Source organism: Alligator mississippiensis, chromosome 8, assembly GCF_030867095.1.
Source record: "Alligator mississippiensis isolate rAllMis1 chromosome 8, rAllMis1, whole genome shotgun sequence".
NCBI lineage: Eukaryota > Metazoa > Chordata > Crocodylia > Alligatoridae > Alligator > Alligator mississippiensis.
Genome location: NC_081831.1, coordinates 17142536 through 17169047, shown reverse-complemented (window position 1 = coordinate 17169047; position 26512 = coordinate 17142536). Strand labels below are relative to the sequence as shown.

The window sequence follows — 26512 nt, the reverse complement described above, 5'->3', positions numbered from 1 at the left end:
AGGACACTGAGCTTTCTGTTTAAAGCAAAAGTAAAATCAGTTCAAAATGGCTGCTCAATATCAGGTAAGTCAGGATTTGGCGGGGGGGGGGGGGGCCAGCAGGTGGTTGGGGTTCCAGCAGGCTGGAGGGGATTGGGGGTCTGCCAGGGGATGGGGGGCCAGGCACAATCCATGTGTGGGGTGGGGGGGCAGGCATGACCTGCAGGGAGGGTGGGGGGTAGGTACGACCCATGGGTGGGGGGGTAGGTGCGACTCGTGGGTGGGGTACAGGGGGCAAAAGCCACTGTGGGTGAGGTAGGGGGGGCAGGAATGACCCACAGGTGGGGTAGGGGGCAGGCACAACCAAGTGCGACCCACAGGATTTTGCTGGTACCCAGGAGTGTCTGGCAGGGTCCATGGGCAGCTTGGGGGGATCAAGGGCTACTTTTAGCCCCTCAACCCTCCCTCAGCAAACCTACACCCTGACCCATTCCACCCCTCCCTGTACCTGACCCGTTCCACCCCTCCCTGTACTGGAACATACTTGCTCAACTCTGGCAGTGGCAAACGCTGATGAAAGTGGCTGCACCTGGAGTAGCTTGTGGCATGGGGATTGAGAGGGCTAGCAGGGCTGGAGGAGGACAAAAAATAGCCCACTGCGGGAGCAGGAGATGGGGAGGGGGTGAAAAGAGCACCCTCAGGGCTGGGGCCCGCTGGAAAACCAGCTGGGTTTTCCCAGCCCCAGGGCCATGCAGGGAAAGTATACAGAAATTTCATGCACTAATTTAACCTAGATCAAATACATTTTATACCATATAGATCCAGGTTCATCTTAAACCGGGTTCTGCAATTTTTAGACCGGTTTGTGTGCATGGAGCTTCTGTACAATTACAGGTTTAGACTAACTATTGATCACTGAGACTGGGTTTGTAAGTGTAAGGTCAGCACTGGGACGAGCTAAGTTTAAACTGTGTGGCCATTTTGAACCCAATTTAACCTCCCAAAGGTTTTTACTTAGCCTCTGAAATAGCTAAAATGTATACCACACATCTGCCTCAAGTACTCAATCCAAGACTTGTTGTCCTGGCAGTACCTGTGTAGTGCAGTGATACCCTTTCCTCCCCTATGCCCTGCACCAAAGGAATAAGGAATAGTACAGACTTTCTACTCTTCAGTTTCCTCTCAACCCCAGAGTCCTGCAAGGCATGCAACTCCAAAGTAAAGGGAAAGGAGGGAGGAATGACAATGAGTTTATAAACAACACATCTTGAAAAAATCCAATTACAGGTAAATAACTTCACTTTCTTTTTTGAATGACTGCACATATGAATGCACACCTTCACCAAATGACTCAAAAACACTGCTTTTTGTACCTAAAGATGTTTTTCAGTGACCCCCTAGATAAACAATAAGCAGTGTATGACCAATGCTTCTGAGATAACAGTGCTTGATAAAGGCACAGCTTGAGTTCCAGTTGACTGCCCTACAAGTATCAGGTTGGAAATACTGTGCAGGGTTGCTACAGAAGTGGCCACAGACAGTGGTTTCACCCTGGTGGTCTCATAACTCAGCTTAACAGTCTGCTGTCTAATTGGACAGTTTCCTTGCTTATATTACTAAATTTTTAGTTCTTTTACTTAACAAAAAAAACAACTATGGAGACTTTCTGAAAGCCTGAGTCCTGTGGAGACAAAAAGATAGAGCCCTATTACCAGAGTGTAGGGACATCTCAGCCGTAGAAGAATGAGGTCCGGGAAAGAACACTGACATTTAATTTATAGACTGACCTGGAATTCCATAACTACATTAGGTAGAAACAAGGTAGATCCTTAATGACAACTTGCCAAAGCAGAAGACAATATAGAGAAGATCCACCAGAAGGGCTTGGCCCTTTCCTCCCTATTTTTGCCAAAGTGATTCACAGATTCATAGATATTAGGGTCAGAAGGGACCTCAGCAAATTGAGTCTGACCCCCTGCCCCAGGCAGGAAAGAGTGCTGGGGTCAGATGACCCTAGTCAGGTGCTTGCCCAGTCTCCCCTTAAAGACCCTCAGGGTAGGGGAGAGCACCACCTGCCTTGGAAGCCCATTCCAGATTCTGGCAACTCTTACCGTAAAGAAGTTCTTCCTGATGTCTAACCTGAATCTGCTCTCTGTCAGTTTGTAGCTATTATTTCTAGTTACTCCAAGGGGTGCCCTGATAAACAGAGCATCTCCTATCCCTTGCTGTCCCCCACGATGAGTTTGTAGAAGGCCACAAGACCCCCTCTCAGCCTTCTCTTGTGAAGGCTGAAGAGATTCAGGTCCCTCAGTCTCTCCTCATAGGGCCTTACCTGCAGACCCCTAACCATACGAGTGGCCCTCCTCTGGACCCTCTCAAGATTATCCACATCCCTCTTGAAGTACAGCGCCCAGAACTGGATGTAGTACTCCAGCTGTGGCCTCACCAGTGCCACAGAGGGGAAGTATCACCTTCCTGGACATTTTTGTGATGCACCTGCTAATTCATAGTAAAGGTAACCACACCTTATCATCTCCAAGGGGATTATTTTTAAGGAAAAGTGGAGCAGAGGGTGCATTAAAGAAGTGAGAACAAAATTTAGGTCCCACTACAAAATAAGTTCTTCTCTTACGACCTGGTGAATACATTTCAAAGGAATGTAAGCTCAGTGGCCTTGACTAATTTAAGCATATGCAGAATTTCATTAATTCTCTCACAAAACAGCTCTTAGTCCTCAAATGGAACATTCTTACCATATTTTGGACCTTCTTGGAAAACCCAGTCTCTATAATCAGGAGAATTTTCTCTTAACTGCTCTACCCATGGATTAAGGTATTATTGACAGCATCTATGGTAACTTAAAGGAAAGTTTTCGCTTGCCCCTCTGTGATCAGAGCCAACAAAGCTTAATTCTGTTTCAACAATAAGGAATCAGCAATGTGAGAAATATATCCACATACATAAATATCATACCTATATGAAGATTATGATTTTTCCCCAAAATGTCCAAATGTGTCAGCTCTCTCTCTTTTTGGGGTCCATCTCAGCTGCTCAGCAATAGCAACAATGAGGAAGAAGGGGCATGGGTAGGTGTAAAAATATGCTACTCTCTTGAGAGGATCTAAATACTTCTTGTTCACTGTTCTTAACGGCTGGGGGACAAGTGGACAGCAGTCCCAGACTGTTTCAGCAGGGTCTATGATGACCTCATCAATGGGCAAGGTCACCTTTGTCAGGCTGGAGTGCTGTACATCAGGGGTCAGCAACTTTCTGCAGTGGGGGGATGCATTAATGGAGGTTAGCTCTGAGCACAGGCCACTTCCAACCCAACCCATGCCACCAGGGCCAGTCACAGCTCCCCCTTGCTGCTCAGGCAAAGCCCTGCACTGATGAAACCCACCTGGGTTTGTGGGATGCATAAAATGGCTCTACAAGCTAGATCCAGCCTGCAGGCCATAGGTCCCTCCTACAGATTGCCAGTTAGCTCTTACAGGGTGCATCTACATGTGCGCTTTATTGCAGAGTAGACTAAGTAGCTCCTCAGTAAAGTGTCACCATCTACACTTGTGCCAATATTAGGGCACAGTAAACTAATTAACTCCACTGTAAGATAGTACTGTCAGGGGCACTACTATCTTATGGTAAAGTAATTCGCTGTGCTGAAATGCATACATAGCTGCTGACCACAGGCATAAATTGTATCCGGTCAGGCCAGCCAGCCAGGGGCCTTCTCCACTGCAGCTCAAATTGCTGCTGTCCCAGGCACATGTGTAGACACTGCACCCAGGAGCAGTTTACTCCCGTTTGAACTGCTCCAGAGTTTATTGCTTTGCATTAACTGCATGTGCAGATACACCCACAGAGGTTCAATAAATTCGTCAAAGGAAATATGAAGGACGTGACCCACACAAAAGCATCAGGTCATGAAAGCTCCCAAAATCATTCATTTGACAGGACAAAAGCAGGAGAACAGATTCATCCAGGGAAGATAAGGACTGATTAGTCTCCTCTGGAATAAGAGAGTCATAGAAAAAATAGGGCTGGAAGGAATCTCAAGAGATCATCTAGTCCAGGAGTGTCAAACTCAACTGGCCCCGCAACCTGGATGAGTGGTGTAAAGCTGGTCCACAGTCAGATGACACCCACACCCCAACCCTGTCCCCCACATGCCAAATCCAGTGTCCACTCTGGCCAAGTCTGGGATTTCGTCATACATGGTGGCCTGAAAAGGACAGTATGGGACCAGTGCTGTATGCAGCCCCTGTCCTGAACTGACCAGGGAAAGTATTACATGCAGCACAGGTCACAGACCAGCCAGAACAGGTGCTGCGTGCAGCAGAGTTCAGACTGGTTTCACATAGTGGCTGTACGCAGCACAATCCAAAACCAACCAGAGTAGGTACCACATACAGCATGGGTCCTGGGCAGGCAAGGCAGGCACAGAATATAGAGCAAATTCCAGCCCAGCTGTGGCAGACACCATATGCAGCATGGGTCCTCGGCCAGCAAGACTGAACACTGCATGCAGCACACATCCCTTGCCCTTTGCATAGGGCTGGGCTGGCCAATATAGCATATAGGTCAACTCTGAGACCCAGGAGCAGCACCAGGACTTGAATGATGGGGCTCTGCATGCAAGATCTGACCCATGGTCATTGACACCCCTGATCTAACCCAATCCCCTACTCAAGGTATTACTATCTAGACAGATGGCTCTCAACCTTTTTAGAATCAAGGAACCCCTGGACAGACTCAAGGCACCCCTTTGAAAGTTTTAGCACAGGTACTCCATACACACACTTTTAAACAGCACTTTAGTACCTACTCAGAGAGAGTACAAACTATGCATTAATCCAAAGCCAGAAGGCTCATGATTTACCATATAGTTCATTGGGCTCGGCCCCAGCAGATACAACAGTGTTTTAAGCCATGATGACCCCACAGCTCAGCATGACTCGGCATGCAAGTATAACTCCAGATACCGCCCACAAATGATCCATGTGTTAATTAGCCCCCCACTCATGACTGAAACTGGGTGTTCTTGTCATGAGTCCTGGGATCTTCCAAAAATGTATATGCAGATGAGGCATAGAACAACCTGGACCAGCTTTACCTCATGGAGGGTGGGGCCACACTAATCACATGTGACAGGCTGAGAGAAGGGCTGACAACTGGATTCTGGGTAAACTGTTTGGGGCCCATTTGATGATGTTTACCAGACATTTAAGGCTAGTAAAAAAAACCAGGAGTCACTGCAAATGGGAAAGAACGGCACATCTCAGCTGTAGGAGTGAAGAGGAAGTCTAATGTATGCAATGTAGTGGCTGACCATGACTTTAAAAGATTGAGCACTAAGGGGGACTGCACTTAATGGGCTTGTTTCAGCCTTATTCAGATGCCTACACTAACCTATCCTTGTGGTGTTTGTCCTGGCCTGGAATGACTTGGTGTAGTTGAGGGTGGAGACCCGTCTACTGCACTGCTGGCAGGCACCCCTACAAAAGTCTACCAGAGGCTCACAATGGAAGGACCTCAGCTACACACTTTATGGTGATGGTGGATTGCTCTCAGGCTCTTCCTCTAGCTTGCTCCTATGGCCTTTTAGATAGGGGCAAGCAAGACTAGGGGGCATCGGTACCCCAAGGCCTCTGGGCTTGCACGTAGGATGCCTGCCATGGATTTGGAAGTATTGAAGCCCCAGACTGAAGAGTCTGAGAGGTAGGATGCTTGCAGGTGGTAGCGTCACACAGACTTGAATGATTGAGCTCTGATCAATCAACAACATTTAGAACTGATTTGGTTAATTTGGCCTAAGGCACAATTAAAAAAAAAGTATGCCCCCTTTGCCCTCTACAATAGTTTGCAGGGCACCTGCTGTGATACTAGTGGGTTTACACACTGCCCAACTCAAGACTGTGGACCATGGAGACACCCTGGTTCTATGAGGTCCTGAAATGCTTCTGGATCAAATACAATCTTCACAATGAGACCCCAGAGACCCTGATGAACCACTGTAAGATGCACAGGGTGGTAAGGGCAAGAGAGAGTCTGTCAGTCATGGACTTACTACCAGGTAGCAGCTGCCAGGTCATGTGGGAATGAGTCTTCCACAAGGACCTGCAGAAGGAACACCGGGACCTGAACTGGCAGGTAACCCACCAGGCATTCCCTGTGTGGGCACTGAGAGACAGAGGAGCAGAAAGGCCTACCAAACTGCCCCAGACAAACCTGCCTGTGGAAAGCAAAAACAATCAACCATCTCCTCTGGTACTGCCCATAAGCCAGGGAGGTCCGGAGGACAGCAATCTTACTCCTCATGATAGTGACAGAGGTCAAGACCCTGACCAGAGAGGTGACGCTGGTTGGACACCTAACCAAACATTAAGGGACCCCAGCAGTCTGTTCTGACCAGTTCATCTCCTGCTTCAGGAACGCCCTGTGGAAAACCAGGAACTGGTTCATGTACAGGCACACAAACCTCTCAGTCGAGGACTGTGTCAGGTTGGGACTGAAGGAAGTACGGCTGTACTACAAAAAGTCAGTAAAACATGACAGGGAGGAGGAGGTAGCGCAATTCATACGGAAAAGAGAAAACTGGCACAAACTGTTAAGAACAAGACGGTAATAGTGGCAACGATGATAACGACAAATAGGACAGTGTCAACAGGACAGATAAAGACAGTGTCAAAGAAGGAATGAGCAACGAGGATGGCAGGAAAGAAAAGGACAAAGCTGAAGTAGACTAAAAGCTGGGGAAAGGAACAGAAGGAGTGGGGGACGGAAAGGGGAGGGGTAGGGCTGTGCAAAACAGCACTGTTCCGCTTCGACTTCCGTTTTGACGTTTCGACAGAACAGTGGTTTGTTTTGCGTTTCGTTTAGTTTCAAAAGCACTGTTCCATTTCATTTAATCAAAACTGTTTCGCTGTTTCAATGCTGTTTCGACGTTTCGCCCATAGGCTATAATGGGGAATCATGAAAATGCCTAAAACTTTGTAATTTCTTACCTGATTCAGATAAAACTTGCAGGGATGATAGCCCCTTCTGAGGGCATGACACCTGCCAAATTTCAAGGAGATAGATGCAGAGGTTTCTGGGAAACTGAACCTCAAGGTGTTGACAAGCAAAATTCCTGTCACTTGCTGACAGCGGCAGCCTCCTGTCATCCAGCCCACAGATACGGGTGCCGGCACCCCCGAGAGGGATGCAGGGCTGTGCCAGACTCCTCCTGGGGGTGCAGGTTCCCGGATCTGTGTGCCGGATGACAGCATGCTGTCGCTGCTGGCTGGGGCCAGTGGCAGCACCAATCTTCCTGGCACTGGGAGCAGAGTGCAGCAGAGGCTGGGGCTGGCATGGGACACTTACTGAAGGGAAGCTCCTCACTCCTCATGCAGGGCAGGGAGCGGCTCCTCCCCAAGGCGAGGCAAGGCAGGGGTGGAAGTGGGGATGGGGACAAAGACAGGGACAGGGACTGGGGGCTGATGCGGGTTCCGCCGGCTCTGGGGAACTGCTCCGCTACCCCGCATTGCCTTGGGAAGCAAGGAGGTATATGGCGTCAGGGCTGAGGAGTGGAATAGTTCCCCAGAGCCCACAGACCTGTTCCCCGGAGCTGGCAGAGCCCACACCAGCCCCTAGCCCCCAGCCCTGCCTTGCTTCACCTCAGGGAGGAGCCACTGCCTGCCCCGTGTGAGGCTCTGCTGGCTCCAGGGAACTGCTCTACTCCCCAGCCCTGATGCCATATGCCTCCTTGCTCCCCAAGGCAATGCAGGGGAGTGGAGCAGTTCCCTGGAGCCAGTAGAGCCCGCGCCAGCACCCAGCCCCCGCCCCTGTCCCCGTCCCCGCCTTGCCTTGGGGAGGAGCTGCTGCCTGCCCTGCATGAGGAGTGAGGAGCTTACCTTAGGTAAGTCCCACACTGGCCCTGGTGCCTCCCTTTCAGTTCTATCAATTGATTGTGTCTGGCACATGGCTGGACCACAGCACTCCAATGCGCTGCTCTGGGCAGCAGTTAGCATGGAGAAGAGTGGTAGCCGAACGCTGCCCGCTCCCACCTGAACATTTACTTTCGAACACTAACCATCAGACCGCACCACACCAAAAAGGGGAGGCAGGAACCAAGCAGCGTGCTCACAGACCAAAGCACAGTGCTCACAGACCGCTACTCCGTAAGAGGGAACATTGGCTAGGACCAGCACTGATGCCAAGTAAGCTCGGCTTCGAAACTCATTTTGAAATGTTTCAAGTGCCCTTATTTCATTTCACAGCTGTTTCGAAGGCTTTTGTTTTCAGTTTTACTGTTTCGAGCTCAAAATTCATTGAAACAGCTTCAAAATAAAACACCCAGTGAAATTTCACACAGCCCTAGAAGGTAGAGGGATCAGAGGCAGTTTTGTGTGATTGTAACAGGTAAAGAGTTGGCAACAGGCACATGGGTGAAGTCATTGTACTGGGAAATGGATGATGTAACTATAAATATGGGGTAGGGAGCATTATCAAATGAAATGGAGCGGTCACGTGACAGGCGTGTTAAAATAGACATGTGTGTGTGTGTGTGTGTACCATATATATGGTACACACACACACACACACACACCAAAAAAAAAATAGTTTGCCCCCTATGGGCACACCAACACATGCAAGCATGTGTGCTTGCAGCAGCTCAAATAGAAGTGATGCAAATTTGAGCCAGGGCTTTTTGCCTCAGTGCACGTGCTTGGACGTGCACTTTGTTGTGGAACAAACTGTGCCACTTGGGGCAAAATAACCCTGCCTGGCTCCTCCCGGATCTGCAGCCATGGGGAGCTAGATCCCAGGGCCAGCACCCATGCTGTCCCCAGCAGTATAAAAAGCCACCATGGCAAGTAGCTCTCAGGAGCTTCCAGGGCCCAGCCAATAGGTACCTAGGGACACTACCACTTGTGCCAGCTGGACTGCTGAAGCAACCCTGAGAGTTCCCTGCACCCTCTACCCACTGCTGCAGTCTGGCAGTAGGGGCTGCTGTCTGGCTGTGACCTGCTGCGCACCTACCAGACCCAGATGAGGACTGCACAGCCAGTAGAGGCATCTGCCCCTCTGGGCCAGCTGCCAGTGGGCTGTGGCTGCAGAGTTGGCCTCTGTGCAGCACTATGGTCATGTATGCCCCCTGCCTGGCCACCTGGGCAGCTATCGCCCGGAAGATGTTCCAGGTGTGGTGGCCTGCTTTGAACTGTCAAAGCATGTCCTCCTGGCCCCATTTGGCCAGGAGGTCAGCCACAGCCAACTGGGTCCAAGGTGCCAGCTCGGAGCAGGAAGGGTCCTAGCAGGAATTCTGGTGTTCCCTATTGGAAAACTGAAAAATCCCTGATAAAAAAAAAAATCCCAAAGTCACTCTGTAAAATACCCCAAAATCCATGCTGCTCCACAAGTAAAACAAAAGGCCACTATAAAGAAACAGAGAGAGAGAGAGAGACAGACAGACAGACAGCGATCAGTTGGACAATGTTTTATAGATATATCTACAGTGTTAAAGCATGTCTCATATCATAATAATAAAGTGAATTCTAAATACATGTTTCATGAAGACATGGATTTATCAGCACTCGTGGTGCTCGGGCCAGGTGCCAGATGATTGGAAGATAGCCAATGTGGTCCCCATCTTTAAAAAAGGGAGGAGGGAGGACCCGGGCAACAACTATAGGCCCATCAGTCTTACCTCAATCCTGGGGAAACTCTTTGAGAAGATCATCAGTATTGACAGTATGTCAACAGAAATTAAAATTATCTTAAAATATGTCACTCTTGGCCCTTGCTTTCCTTTGCTTCATTTATACAGTCTTATATAAAAAGATAGACACCTGGGCACCAGCTGCTAAATCAAACCCGTTACCAAAATCAACAGTCACCAGACTACACTCTTCAGGTAAGACACAGAAGGCTGCCAACTCATCGACAAGTATCCTAGTATCTCCCCCTACCTAAACAATACCAAAAAAGATCCTGTTTTTATTTTCAAAAGCACCCAAAAGACTCCATTCCATCCAGGAAGAGCACACAGCAACTGCTGCAGCGTCCTTAGCCTGACGAAGGGTTTTTGAACCCGAAAGCTTGCTTAATAACTATTCTCTAACCATTTGGGTTGGTCTAATAAAAGATATCAAATTCACCCAAGAAACCTTGTCTACCCAAAAGACTCTCACATTAAGACCCAGGTTTCTAATGCACGTTGGTTTTCAAAATTGGAACTTGGGGTAAATCACTTTGATACTATTGAAAATTTTATAATAAAATTTCAAGTGATGAAAATCATCTTTAAAACCACACTTTTCAATAACTTTGAGAAACATTTGAGTACTTTCATATGCAGCATCTCTATACTTCTTAAGAGAAGCAATATTCCATGACTATCATTGAGGCAAACAAAGCATAGACTATTCCATCAAATCACCACACTAGTCTTTTCAGCACTCAAGCAGTATGCCCCAAGTTCTTGTCTGGAACAGGCTAAAAGCAGGCACTCCCATAGGCACAGCAAGTCACCAGAGCAGCAACAGATGACCCTCAAAAGTAACATAAGTCGAAAGGCCAGATGGGAGCCCTCAGGTCTCATGGAACCCTGTCTTTGCAAGATGAAATCAAGAGTTCAAAGCTGCAGACAAAATCTTTGGGTAGAGATGATCTTTTATTAGACCAACTAAATAGTTGCAAAGTTGTTGTTATTTTTGCAACTTTTTTGCAACTATTTAGTTGGCCTAATAAAAGATATTGCCTCTACCCAAAGATTTTGTCTGCCTCTATGCTTAGACCAACACGGCTACAGCCTAGGTTCCAGAGACAAAAGCTAGCTAGGCACTTCCATTTTTAAAGCAAGGCATGGGGACTAAAATAACAGCAGCATTCTTCCAACTCTCATATAGACTCTAGATGTTATTTTCTGTGTGTTAATCATCTGTGTGTATACCAATCATTTCCTGGTCCTCCTCTTATCCAAGTCTACCATGTTCCATACCCTGATGTTCCTTTGCACATCCTCTTTTTCTCCCTCTCTCTCTCTCTCAGGTAACTTGCAAACTGAAGCATTTATTTCATTTATTTATTCTCTTCCAACTTCTCTATCAGAAGCTAATTCCACTGCTTCCACTATCATTCCTCATGACTTAGGACTAAGGATCTAAATTCAAGTAGGCAAGTGACCTCTACTGAACTCGTATTTAGCCTCTGAACTAGCTACACATTAAATTACTTGTGTACCGTATCAAAATGGCTGCTTTCCATATGAAAAGATGTCCAAACATTTTTACTATTAGGAACAGTGAAGAAAGGGAGAAATGCAATTCACTCTGTGCAACTAGGTAAGAGAGTACAAGTCTATAAGGCCACTTGACAACATACTGTTTTTCTTACTGGAATTCTGCTAAAGAAGCCACCAATCCAGTTGCATGTTTAAACCATTAAGTTGTTCATTTCTTCTTCCCTATTCCCTCAGCTTCATTCTCTCTAGTCCCAGCAAAGCAGCAACTGCTTTTACCCCTACTCTATTAATTCATATACTTTTAAAATAAATGCATACTTGAACACAAAAATGATTAAGACGCCTGTAAACCTGAAATACCTAGAAGCAAATAATGCTCTCAATTAAGGTAATTTTAAACTAACTTGCCTGTAAAACCAGTCCCTAACTTAAAGCTACTCAGCAGATACAGCTGTGACGACTATGAGTACATGTTTAATCTTACAACTGGCATGCTAAGAAAGGCTAGGCAGTTTCATTCTTTTATGTATGACACACCTTATTAACAAAGGATTTTATACTGTGGTGTCATCAAGAGAAATTTTAATAATATCCTTTCACAAACAAACCAGAAATTCAAGTAAATTAGGATTCTCTTGTTGCTTTAGCATTTATCACTACCCATGTTAAAACAAATAAAAACAAACAAACAAACACACTGAAGCCTGAAAAAAAATCCCAAAACCAACAGCAAGACTAAATATAAAAGCATAAAGCAACTGCATTTTCTTATAAAGTTTTATCACTTAAGCATTCTGTAAAGTAAAAAAATATTTTCATTTAAAAAAGGCAACAATTCCAAATGTTAACTGAAATTCTTCAACAAAGATTTGTGGTATTAACAAATTCTTAGTGATTTCTAGTTGTTTTGCTTGAAGGAGTAAATGCCTTCTTTGTAAAAGAATTCAGCCGCTCAATTCCAGTTAAAGTACATGGAAAGTGCACTGGTGAATTCAATTTTTAATTCTTAACAACTTAAAGCAGATTATATGATATTTAAGAAGAGCAATGCAGGTATTTCAGTACTTCAAAAACATTTAGAGACACACTAAACACTTTATTCAACTAAATACACATTAACAGCTTATTTATAGTTTTTTACTATCCTAGATTTCATTAAAAAGCAGTTGACATATAAGTAAATAATAAGACTAGTTCCCTGAAGACTGATACTCCAGTAATGTTTAAAGCCTCCCGTTTCAGAGAACCACAAAAAATGATAAACTACTATTAGGCATAGTAGCACCTAATATGAAACAATTATCGTACGTACACCTTAAGTGTAACGATAAGCTTGACAACATACAAGTAACAGGATTTGTGCCAGAAGTGTAAAAAAAAAAAAAATGGAAACCAAAGCAAAGGGAAATAGATACATAACATGAAAATATTTTAAAATAAATGTACACTGAAATTTTGAAAAAGTAGAATTAAAATCCAAGTGCCAGCCACAAATGCAAGGAGGGAATATTTTCTCTATTATGCAGTGAAGCAATGGAAATTATTATTATAACACCAGTCACAAACAATCTGCAATTTTGTGCCCAGTCTCCAGTTCTGTTGTAACCTGCTTCTCAATGTATTTAATTTCCCAAGTGAAAGGTTGGGAACCAGAATACAGATCACCATCTTCATTTCCAAGGCCAAAAGAATGGTATGAGTATATTCATAATAGATAACTGAAAACATTACTTGCATTTTGATATTAAACTTGTGAATTTTTATGCATGTTCTCCATAACTAGGGGTCTACCCCCAACTCAAGTAGGCAGCTGCCCAATTTTGGAGGCAGACTGCAGTGTTGAATACTATTTTCAAGGGCTTATAGTGGCCAGCCCCCACATGCCTCTGATTGGCTGAGTGCCTCCCCCCCCCACCCCACTGACTGGTAGAGACAGCTGTCCATCATACAGCCGTGCTCCCTTACTGTCAATTGGCTGAGAGGGCTGTCCATCATATGGTCCCATCACTCACCACTGACTGAAGAGGGGTGGTGCCACACAACAGGCAGCCCTCTCAGCCAATCAGTGGTGAGAGGTGGGAGCAGCAGCCATTTTGCCTGCTCACCTTTGGCAGCCTCCCTTCACCCTTCCCCCAGGTGGGATGCATAGCAAGAAGGACTGCTGGCTCCCACTGAAAAGCCAACATGTTATTTATAGTAAGTTCTCCCCCGCGGATTTAATGGAGATGCCAGATTTCACGGTTTCCACAAAATCTGCACAAATACAATTTGGAAAGGTCCTTATCCTTAACCTGCCCTGTGAATATGGACAAACAGCTCACAAAGACTGTACAGATAATCTACCCAGATGTCTCTCCAAAAACCAGGAATTAGAAATGGTAAGGTTCAATGTTTTGGGGCACAATAAGACTGATTCAAATAAAACTGCACTATTCTGGGTTTGGTCTTAGGTAATGTAATTCAACCATGCTGATATGGACACTGAACCAGTGAATACTAATCTGCATCTCAAGAGTCTGCAGATATAAGAAAACAGAGTCCTAGACATGAAGCTTTGAGCTAGCAGGGTAAGATATTCAACTAAAACAGAGACTGATCCAATATTAAAATACAGCCAGTTTGACTGATTTTTTTTTAAAGCTGACAACCTTAGCAGAGGCAGAACCAAAAATTATTTAACAGTTGATTTGTTAGGTCCAGAGCAAACTGAGTTGTGAAACTCCTCCTTAAACAGTGCTATAAGGAAGCTAGTAAAGCCAGCAATTACCATAGGGAGAGAACTGCCCAAAGAGATGCAAGACCTTGGGGTAGGGTTATAAAATGGAAGCAATCCAGAAAGGTGAAAAACATAATGTTCAACTCTTTGCTGTGTCAACTTCCTTAGATTTTTTTTTAATGAAGGCAGCCCAAAGTTTTTTCACATAAAAACATAGGAAGGGAAAGTGATGTTTCTCAAATTAGCTACAAAGGGCTAAATTAAAAAACATAATCATTAGCTACCTAATCTTATGCACAGAGAAAACACCAACACCAGGAAACATAGACACCTCAAAGAAAGGTTAATTACTATAAACTATCAATGAACCCCAATTACCTCCATTAAATACCTATTTAACATTGTTAAGTCTGTTCTAAATTCCATTTCAGATTAACTGAAATAATTTTCTCTGTACCCTAAAAAGGGAAAGGACTTGGAGCTATAATTCCATCTTTCTGCAGAAAGAAAAGACATTAAAATCATAATAAAACAACTCAGTAATAAACAGCGTTATATTAATTCTGGAGATCGTTTCATTTTAATAGACTCTTGTGCTCACCCACATTTAAAGGATGTCAAACTGTATTAGATTTACCTAATAATATTAGATGCAAGTATGATGAATTAATAGAAAATAGATATTGATTACTAGCTTTTACTAGGTCTTAGTATACAGGAGCTATCCTATGCCATCAGTTCTACTAGGGAATCTATCCCATGAGTTAGTATTTCAGGTTTTTATATAATTCAACCAAACCCATAATGCCTCCATAGTTTGCTAAGCTTTCCCCTTCTGCAGCTCTACTTCAGCCATAGCTGAATTGGCCAATCTGCTTAATAAGAGACACTTCCAGGGCATGGCTACTATTTAATAAGCACCATATTATACCTAGACCCAGGCAGCAAGAGGAACTACTTTACTGCCTGCCTTAGACTCAGTCAAGAGACGAAAGTAAAATAAAACAACAGATCTTAAAATGAATTGCCCTTCTGTCTCAACTCAGTAAATGCCCCCTGTATTAACAACCCTTTCAAGAACTTCTGAAATATCCCAAGGACAATTTTATCTGATCCTAAACAAGGAAATCTATGACAGTTTCTCAAGAATCAAACAGGCAGCTTTCTGTTAATGGAATGAAAAGGGGGAAAAAAACATAAAATGGTGTCCTCCATAACCTGGAGAAGGGATAGAAGCAACAAACTAGAATGCACACTTTCAAGAAACAAAGTTAAGTACATTATTCATATCTGATTTCACTGTAACTATCTTGAAAGAATGGATTAGGAATATTACATAGTTGGTAACCCAAAAGATTATCTTCCAAAACTGTACACAACCGAGGAGGAAGCTGGAGGAGTATAAATATCCTCTATGACCTTCAGAGAAAGGATAAGGAATATTGCATAGCTGGTAATCCAAAAGATTATCTTCCAAAATTTTACACAACTGAGGAGGAAACTGGAGGAGTATAAATACCCTCTATGACCTTTGGCTCAAGGAAGATCTCAACAGTAACAAGGCACTGGTTCTCTGTTCCCAACTGATAAACTGCAAACAGGAAAACTTTGAAAACAAACACAAGCACACACTTTTCCTAACATAAGCTCTCCAAATAAGAAATTGTCTAATCTCTAATTGTCACAGAGATGTCATGCAACTGCAAAAGGAAAAGGAGGTGGTGCATGCAAATGTGAATAGAAAATAGAGACATCTACACATAAACACATCTATTAAGATGCATATGCAGCCCTAAAAAATGGTGAAATTCCCGACTTTTAAATAACCTTTTCTTGGGGCCTAATGTTTCACATCACATCGCTACCTCAAATAGGCTGGACTCTATCCCTTTTCTAAGCAAAATAATCACACAAGGGATCATACCTTTATATACAGTATTAAATCATATTTTTATGTGGTTTTATATTACATACAAAATACTGTTAGTTGTTGTTCCTTAAATGATTTCCTTATGTTGCAGTACCACCCAAGGACTAAATAAGAGTCAGCAACTGATTGTGTCAGATGTAGCAGCAAAAAGGAAGTCCATCCCTGGGCAAAAGACATTACAGCATAAAGTAAAATTAAATTCTCCCCTTTGTTTTTCATGTTGTTACCTTTACTATTTTGAAACATAGGGAGCATATCCCCTATAGTCATAAGGCATTCTGAATGCATTCTTTGTTATTCAGTAGCAAGAAAGAGAAGTCTACCTACACAGAAGAGTCTAGAAAAACACATAAAAAACTTTTTTTAGGTCAATACACTCAATATATTTTCTGCAAATGTACATCATTTGATTCTGGCAAAAGATTACTTACTAACAGTATCAGAAATTGAACCCCTGTATTTATTCCCATTTAGTACAACAAATTCAGTTTTATTGCATGGATAACCCAAAATGACGTGCTGAGAAGTTTCAAACTTGCTTTGTGAAGGATTACCTGTAGGTATAAGAGTCGTCTGAAGTCTGCTATCATCCAGTCTTGTGCCTCTACTCAGAATTCATGCAGCGAGAAGCTTCTACCACATCCTCCTTATACCTGGCCCGCTATAACTTTTTCCCTTACTTAAAGATGACTTGTACCTTTATTCCATATGGATCATTTCCAATTTAATCCATAGGAGATTTCAATTCAGATTGCTAGCTCACCTGGACTCAGAATTTAGACAACAAATGAAGGACCAACATAGTTGCTGGTGTAGAGGCATATTCCCAGAGTCCTGCCTGCATATGCTAGTGTTTAATATGGACTGCAGACTAAGAAATAGCACATACAGAACTAATTTGTCTCCATATTCCTATTGTAGAGATCTGAAATAATAGCACTCTTGACAGAGGGATATCTGGACAACAGATCACAATACTCAAATTCATTCAGAAACCTACACTGTGGCTTTTGACACAATACATCCACTATTCTCATCCCAAAATAAACTCTCAAAAATCAACAACCATGATGCTAGGGCGGGAGGAAAGACTGACACAAAATATTAGTATCCAGCCTGAAACTAAGTGGTTAAAATCAACATTTTTTAACATAATTCACATACAAAACCAAAATGCATAGAGAAAGCTCTTTCACTTTTCTTTTTACAAATAGATTCCACCTATATCCAGCTCTTATTCTCCTAAACCTCCGTTCTGACTGAAAAACTTATAAGTTTAATTGAGGAACTTATTTCAGAGAAAATAAGAGGCATAATAACGTTTTTAAAAGGGGATAAGTCATACAAGAATTTTATTTCCTTATTTAATAGTGTTGCAAAGAAAACTTTTAGATGTCTAGTTTAAATCTGGAGAATGCAGTAATACATTTGTCATATTTATAAAATCTAACTAAAAGCAGATAACCAAGAGGAGGTAATCTGTTTGCTCAACAGTTGTCAGGCTGGCCTGCAGAGGAGAGAAAGTGTGAATGCAATAATCAATTTCCTGCTGAGGTGACTCCTTTTCATTTACAGTATCCGTGCATTTGGCTGTTGATTATAGGCAAGCTTTGGCAGGTTCCTGTAGCAAGCAGGCTTGAAGTTAGTTCTGTCCCGCCTCAGCCAGAGTGGAGACTCGTGAAGGACAAAAAAAGATCTCAGTAGAAGTGAAGACAAAAAATAAGCAAGCATGTTAAATAGCAAAGGCATTCAGGCAAGACTATGGATTTTATAAAATTAAACACAAGTAAAATATTGCTGGATTTGTTGTAGTTTGCTCCACTATACATGTAATTTCTCCTACTGTTTACAAGCCACTTAAGTCATTAGGATGTGTCCCACTTAAAACTGATTTAAAACATCTTCAGCAAAACACATCTGTCACAATGTTCTACCCAGCTTAAACAGGAGACTACTACTACTCAGTAGCACAAACATGACAGTGCAGGAACAGAGAAACTTGCTTGTTGGAGGGCATAAAAGTGACAAGAGTTTTGTCTGATAGCTCAGATGCTGCTGAATCAAAGCGGTGGATGCAAACAAATGAATCGTAGCTTCAGGCTGGAGTAATATCAGGTGCATCTCTACACCCTGAGGGCTCAACTCCTACACTTTTTTAAATCCCTCCCACTGAAACAGCCTCCTTCAGTTTCACTTAGAAATCAAGCAGAGAACAGGTACTTCTCTCTCAGCACTGACAGCTACAGCTTAGCCACAGGGATCACCTTCAACATTTCATCCATCTATTTAACTAGTAAGTACTTTTTTTTTTAATAAAAGTAATTTAAGAATGATAGTAATGAAACTGACATCTAAAAAGTAATCAAATGTATTCGCTCATCAGCAGCTAGCACTTTTTTTTTTTTTTTAACTAACTCCAGTGTGTAGGGTAACTACTTCTAGCAGGTGAACTTATCGTAGAGTTAAGGCTTCTGTCAGAAAGCTCCAACAAGACAAACTGATACTTTATGAGAAAGAGAATAAATATCTTTCTCCCTCTTTCACCTGCCATCCCCACCCAGCTTCCCTCCTGAGACTAACTTTTCACATTGTGTTAACTTTTCTGATAAAAATATGTTAAGCAGCTGTTCAAACCAGTTGTTAACATCTTACCTCCACTATAATGTAAAACAGCACAAAAAATCATGAGCATTAGATACATTGTGCAAGTTATAGTTACTAAATAATACCCTGCTGACTTTCTCTCAAAATGTAACACTTGATTAATCTAAAAATGTATACAAAATAATAAATTAGGCAACTGTTGTATATTTTCTCCCTTTCAGCACATAAGCTCAGTAAGGTATTAGAAATTGCAACCGTTTGTAATCAATCACTGATATAACTTAAAATGCATTGACTTTACATACAAAATGGAATAATCTTCATTTTAAACATGCATCTCTGACTTATAGAAAGATTAATGATATAAGATTAGCTTTGTCTTTGATCCATTAACATTTTAAAGTTGTTAGAAATGTCAATTAAATTTGTTTTCTACAAAGTTTGGTTACTAACTTGTACTACTAAGCTGAGTTATTTGTGCAACTGTGATTCTTTTTTCTCCACCCTCCACCCAATATCTCTTATCTCATTCTAACTCTCATCCCACCCTCTTGCCCATGTTTTCTATCAGTCTTTGAATAGTTTTGCTAAAAATTATTTTTAAGTTTAAAACCCCTGAAAGTTTAAGAGGGAGTGGTAGTTAATCACTGGAAAATCTTAACTGGAATAAAACTCACAAATCTTGTTCTTGCAACACACCTGTTAGGTGACAATGGCATGTCCTTGAGTTATGCAATAATGCCACATCACAATATTTTAATTACAGCGTGCCCTTCAAAATGTTCCACCCCAATAAGTACTCCTGCTCAGAGAAATCAACATCACCATAAGGAATACTGCAACAATAACAAAGCCTGCACAACACTTGCACAGTCTGTCATAGCAATGCCCTATAAAGAGAGATTATAATTATCACCCATGTTTGTAATAAAAGAAATTCTGAAACTACCACTTTAGTAGATAAGACTTCTTAAAAAAAATCTAGATTACTCTGAACTTTAACTAACACATGCAAATTTACAGTATTCTTAATTTAAGGACTGGCTAACATACTACAAAAAGAAAGGTCTGGCAACAGTTTTGCATGTTTATAAATGAGACGAAGAAAACCTGTGGCCAACCGAAACTATGCACATTCAGGCTAAAGCGGGGGAGGGCAGTTATGCAAAAAAGACAGCCTAATACAATACAGCAAGACAAAGGTAGACAAGCAGTACACAAACAGCTAAGAGCGCTTCTGTTCTATTTAACCAACAGTAACTGAATATCCTATTTTCAAGTAAAACATTAGTACAGTTGGAAGCCAGGAAAGGGCATTTAGGATATTTATAAAATAAGTATAATTATCTGAATATTTAAAATCAAACAGTCAAAGTACAAATGAAATGAAGTGTAAAATACTTAAGTATTTAACGTTATAACATTGTTATGGAAGATTATAATGATTTTCAGATAATATACCATCATATTATTCAGGATTTTAAAAGGAAGACGATTTTTTTTCACTCATGAAAACTTCAGAACCATTAGTGTTAACAGTTTAGCTTTTACTTTCTCAGCAACAGCCATATATAGTACAACCATAAAGAAATTAATGCTTCCTATATATATGGTGTTTTTATTGTTTTTTAAGAGCTTGCAACTATTTTTTTAAACCATCTCCTGTTATTCCTAATGGTATTTGTGTGATCAAATAATTAAATTTTGATGTAAATACGTATCTGTAGATACTGTTATGTTTTTCTTGGAGACTGGAACTGAAATTTTGTCTTTCCTGGACTAGAAGCATGTTATTACTGGTATTTTCAGCCAATGGGATGAAGGTCAGTTAGAACAACTCGGGGGTGCACAACCAACAAAGAAGAGGGGATAGGATAATTGAGCTGGTAGATACTAGCTCAAAATTAAGAGAGGTAAACAGCTCAGGTAATGATCTGCTTATTCTTTGCCTATGAAATAAGGACAGCTGCTTCAGTTTGCACTGCTGCCTGTAGTTTTGATGAGTAAGAATAGCATTTAGGTAAAATTAAAAAACTTTAAAAAAATCTTGTAAAACTTTTTTAGCTGTCTTTCCTTAATAAACACAAAGCAAAGAAATTAATTCACCACTCCTATTACACAAGTGCTTAGCTTTCAAAGTGCAAAAATCCATTTGTATGTTCAAAATATCATAGTTCAAAATATTATTTCAATTATTTCTTTTTAACAGCATGGAGGAAGATGCACACAGGATCTTATACTATTAAGCAAAGAGACTCTATAAAAAAATAAAAATAACTAACATTATTTATAATAAAATATGGCATCTTAGAACACATTGAATAGCTTATTTTGACAACAGTCTCTCTTCCAACACAATTAGTGCCTGTACTCTCAAGAAAGCTCAAAGAAGAACTAGTACAAACTGACTTAACCAAGTCTATTACAAGCCCCCAACTTTAGTTATACATCATTAGTCAAAAATCAAATACAGTAAACTTATTACAGACAAAACAAGGGCAGGTCACACACCAGGATTATTATTATTTCCATTTTTATCTGATCAAAAACAATCCTTGTGCATTTCATCATAATTCTAATGAAACCCGGTTTGTCTCGAAGTGTATTTTTTGCTCAATGAATCATACTTCTAAGAGACTGATACTTACCAAATTTTAACATGCTACTGTGTATTTTAAAAGTTATCACATTTACTTTGTTATCAAGTTAAGTTACAACAGTATCCAGGTCTGAAGCCTCAAAAAGAGCTTTGATTTTTTTTTTTTAGTAGAAAAACAAATAAACCATGCACCAGCAGCAATATTTTTCCACTTACTTAAATTGTTACAACTTTATTTCATAATTACTGACTAAAACAAAATCAAACTTATTTTCATAGGCAAATCTACATGTAATTTTGTCAGTCTATTTTTGCATTCACGCAAGGTGCCTTTAAAATGACAATTCTGCTAAATTAGTCAATACTTAAGTCACTATGATGTCACAAGCAAGCTTTACGTAATACAGCATTTTGCTAGAACTACTATACCTGTTCAAATAAGCAGCATTTTTCTAGCTTTGCCTTCAGCTTTCAATAAAATGTCTTGCATATAATTTTCTATTAAATAAAACGTCTGATTTCAAAAATGCAAAATATCTTTATACTTTAAATAAAATTTCACAACACATAATTAACAGTAACTCTTTACCTAAACCTACTAATTTTAATATTTCTAATTTAACCCTTTGTGTAAAAGCTTTTTAAAAATATCTACCTGCCCTAGTGACTCTTACAATTAATATTGCTGTAGTTTCGGGTAAGACAATAGCTACAGTACATGGTTTTGCAACAGTCATCATGTTGATAATGATGCTTAGTTTGTGATGAAATCATCAGTTTTTAGATCTCTGCCATAACACATCCTATAAAATCATGAGAACTTGACTCTGAGAGTTTCTCACGCCTTCAGAATAAGTGAACATAAAGGAACAAGCTGATACAAGCCCTCCTGACTTATCTGCTGTGCAAATCATCAGGCTGTATAAAGTATCCACTTTAGTTTTCAGAACGCAAGTGGATCATGGTTATCTGACACGTTTCTACCTGAATAGAAGTGTGTGTGTGTGTTAACAGTGCGCACACAGCACGTAAGGTCAGCTATGCTGCTGAAGAAAGTTAAACCCATTAATGATGCAAAGCATGCCACTGGCTACATATTTTAATATCCACTACGTCAATTTAATAAGGAAGAAGAGAAAAAAAGTGGGTGGTTTTATCCCTTGAGATATTGGCCAGTTCTGACATTTCTATTCTGACTGGCCAGCTTTCAGACATTTGCTTAAACTGCCAGGAGACACTGTGCCAGGCAGGAGAGAGGGCTGGTAAGTTTCTGGAAGAGCTAGGTCAGCTATCCAAGGTGCAACCAATCTCACTCCACCCTAATTATACTAAGCAGGAAATTCCCTGCTTTTTTTCTCCAACAGGCTTGACAAGCTTGTCTCTTCTCCAACTGCCAGGACCTGCCACCTCACCTCTTCCCTATCCCCTCTCCCAGCAGTTCCACCCTATTTCTATACTCTTTTGTTGTTCCCATTTGCCTTCTGAATAAATGCATCCTCAGATTTCTTTAGTTCCTTTGAAGTTACCAAGAACTGCAGAACTCAGCAATTCTGATTTTCTCAAGAAGCACCTAAACATGAATATGGGTATCTAAAATTTGGCACCTAGTTTTAAGAACTTTGGCCTACAGATCCTAATTGATATATGAAATACACTATACAAATGTCTGGGGAAGAAAAACCTCAGAGATGCATCTGAAGGAATGTTTTGCTTTTTGAGGGCTTTTTAATTCAATTCCTATGTACCAGCATCGCTAACATCAATTTTTTTGTTACAGTTCCTGTACAACCAGTTGTGGGATTGGTTCTTTCCTCCTGGCCCTGATACCTGCCAGTAAAGGAGCTGGCCTCAAATCAAATATCCCCTTCTATCCTGGGGAAGTGATTCTTAGAACCTGAAAAACTGGAAGTTGAGGAAATAAACTGCAAGAAAATTATTTTATAAAGAAGCATTAAGTATCACTAAAGCAGAAAAATGAGTCTCCTGAAAGAGCGTAAACCAAAGAAGCCTCATTATATCCCAAGACCTCCAGGAAAGCCATTTAAATATAAGTGTTTTCAATGCCCCTTTACTTGCAATGAGAAATCGCACCTTTTCAACCATATGAAGTATGGTCTTTGCAAAAACTCAATTACTTTAGTGTCAGAGCAGGACCGAGTTATCAAGTGTCCAAAGTCCAGTTCCTTAGAGCCAAAGCAGATTAATCACTTAGAACCTTCAGCTAAACCGACTTCTTCTAAATCTATAACAAATGGACTGACAAATCTTGACACTAAGCCTCAATATGCTTTTGCAAAAGATGATGCAAAGGAAAATGTTGAACTACAAAACCAGGCAGTAAGCAAGTTGGCTCAAGGACAAAAACCTGTCATTCAAAAAGAATTGACTCCTACCAATACAACCACAGAAAGTGCAATCAACATTCAGCCTGTTTTGGACAGCACTATAAGGCCCTCAGCATTTGTTCCTGTAGGGGAGCACAGAGAAAGCAAGGGCCCAGAAACGAATGATCTTTCTGAAATTATATCCCTGTCTAATGCAAACAAAAGTTCACTGTTTCATGCAAAGTCTGCATTTCATGCTCCAAACCATCCATGGAAAACAGGTTCCACTTTTATCCCACCAGAGTTTCCACATAAAGTTCCTCCCACAAAAGGTTTTGGTTCCATTCCACCTTATATGCAACCAATGATTCCAGAATATCCATCTCATTTTTATGACCACAGACTGGCTATCTATGCACCTTACTTGCTCCCAGGTAATTCAGAGTGCGAAAACTCTGCTCTGTCTGTCTATGGCTCACAAGATCAAAGACATTTCCTCCCCCATCCTGGGCCACTCCCAAAACCAACGTATGAGCACTACAGATTACTCCAGTATCATTCCAGTCCTCCAATACCATATGGATTTTGCCGACCGACAGATCCTCCCTTTTATAGATTTCCACCTGTTGCTGGTATTAGCAGAGATCAAAGTTCTCACCTGATGGACGAAACGGCCTTGCTCTACCCAGGTTCTTTAAGTCCATCTCAACAATACCCATTAAGCTCACATAAAAAACAAACTGAATATGACAAAGAAATTCCATTGCTGCTTGCCAAAAATCATTCCAAAGATGATCAAAATGAAAGGGACAATGCTAAAATGAGCCCCCTCGCTGGAAGTGCAGCAACAGGCTCACCAGGTAGACCCAGCCCAACTAACTTCACTCAGACAGGCCTTTTTGACCTTTCTAACAAATCTTCCACAACAACTGGCAAATATGACCAACAAGAAGAAAGTTTCACAGCCTTCAGACCTGTGAGGAAAAGCACAGATCAATCAACTCTCCTTCAGAATGTGCAGACCCAGCAAGACAGGGAAGATTCACCTACCAGGTAAAAAAAAATGCACACCTATCCAGAAATCATTGGGTTTTTTCCATGTTCACTAGGGGAAAGCAAAGACAAATTCCTTGATGTTTCACCTACTGATAAGTGTTATATCAATACTTTATGTTTAAGGAAATTATTATTCTGTACTACACATCTATGTAAGCCTAGTACAAACTAGAACATTTCTAGAACTGATGCAAGACTTGCCCATACTACTTAGAAACATAATTTTTTTCAATCACTTTTTGTATTCCCCTATATTCAAGAAAACTATGCAGAGCAATACAAACTCTAATATTAATTAGACTGAATTACCAAGTTAAGGTGGGACCAAAAGTTATCAAGCTTCTAGTCAAATTTTCCTTTCCTACCTAGCAATGCTATCAGAAAATAAAAAATAATCAATTAAGTGTTTTCTTCATTTCTTTCAGCATTGATGTCACTGATGAAGATTCACATATTCAGACTGAAAATCACGCTAACAGTGAGGAACTCTTGTCCAACAGGGAGGACGACACAGGAATAGCACCACTTAATCTTTCAAAGAGGCCTGACACAAATGCAGGAGCTGTTCATGAACACACATACGAAACAGAAACTCAGAGCTTCCTGGAATTGCAGGATATGCCTCTAAATCTCTCAGTGAAAGATTCCTGTAACACATTCAGCCTGAAAGCTTCATTCCAGAGTCCATCACACGATGCTGGGGCTGCCACCACTCCAAATGCTGAAAATGAAAATTCTGGAGAACTATGTAAACCAAAAAATCATGCCAGTAACAGTGCTTGCGACAAACCTTTCACAGTACACAGTAATGAAGCCCAAGATTTGAAAGTAATTGATAACTGTGATGAGCAGAAGCAAACAGCAGCGGTTGCGCTTTGTCAGCTAGCTGCATATAGCCCTAGTAAAGCAAGAAGAGACAATGAAGAGCAAAGTTCTCACAACTGTAGCACTCCATGTACAGAACCAGCCCTCAGTTCAACAGATATTCAGAATGATCATTGCAACCACAAAGCAAAAGGGCAAAAAAGGACAAGTCAAAAGGAAACAGCAAAATCACAGCAAGGGACAAAAAGAGTAAAACCCAATGACTGCAGCAGAATATTTACGCTAAGAAAGAGAACACGAGTATCATAACATTTAACTTTCAAATATATATCCTATTATATGGCAGAAAAAGCTGTTAATCAGTTTATCAGTAGCAATGCAAAATTTCACATAGCAACTTTTTATGGATTGGTTCCTAAGAAGCAATGTTCTACTATGTAAATAGATGATATTAATAATTTTGTACTAATGTTTTTAAGTAATTGAAATCCTGCGTGTAAACTCAGATTTTGGTGAGTGAACTATTTCTTTCACAACTAAAGTCAAAGTACATATGGTAATTTTTTTTTGGCATGACCATATGATAAAATGATCTTTACACCTGCTTCTAAAACTTACAAGATTTGAAGTTTTAGAAACAACATCTAAGACATTCTGTCATTTCATTTTGGAGAATTAATTTCATTATTCATTAAGTTTGCCATTTTTTCTGTTCTGAGCAGTTCCCTTTTCTTTCATTGTACAGTAAAGTCAGCTTAAAATGAATTCTGATATTCGATCTTAAATTAAAGACTGTTTTGAATGTGAATACAGTTCTCAAGTACAACCAGGCAAGACTATAAATATTTTATTACACAGAGGCTTATGTGAGTTCAAGCCTTATGTATGCACTTATTTCAGTTCCTCTCAACTTGGTTTAATTTAAAGCACTCAAAACAAGAGTAGTCACAGAGGAGTTTGCACAAGTTAAATTAAACCAATTTAAGCTAACATATTAAATTAAACCAGTACAACTCTGAATGTAGATAAGCCTTAATTGTAGAAATTAGGCAGTTTATAAAGAAATGAGGTAAGATTTTGTGCTTTTGAAGATTTCTTAAGCTATTTACTTTTTCTCTAATTCTGTATAAGGACTTCTAATTTTTCAAATAAAGCTATGCACTGTACTTAAAATATAAAGAATTAGTCATTAACAAGTAAGGTACAAATAAATTCTCTACGTTGTTATTGTTTGTAATTCATGTTTAAAAAAAACACT

At 40.9% G+C, this 26512-nt stretch overlaps 2 protein-coding genes across 2 annotated transcripts in view; one reads left to right on the top strand and one right to left on the bottom strand.

The window, feature by feature from the left end:
* TBCD (tubulin folding cofactor D) overlaps positions 1 to 26512 on the bottom strand; it is a 228112-nt gene that overhangs the window by 129899 nt on the left and 71701 nt on the right. The window lies entirely within an intron of this gene.
* ZNF750 (zinc finger protein 750) lies at positions 17932 to 26481 on the top strand. The gene is made up of 3 exons (XM_006268720.4): positions 17932 to 18139; positions 22827 to 24426; positions 24855 to 26481. Exons 2-3 carry the CDS (start codon positions 23024 to 23026, stop codon positions 25561 to 25563), a joined length of 2112 nt encoding a protein of 703 aa, XP_006268782.2. The 5' UTR covers positions 17932 to 18139; positions 22827 to 23023; the 3' UTR covers positions 25564 to 26481.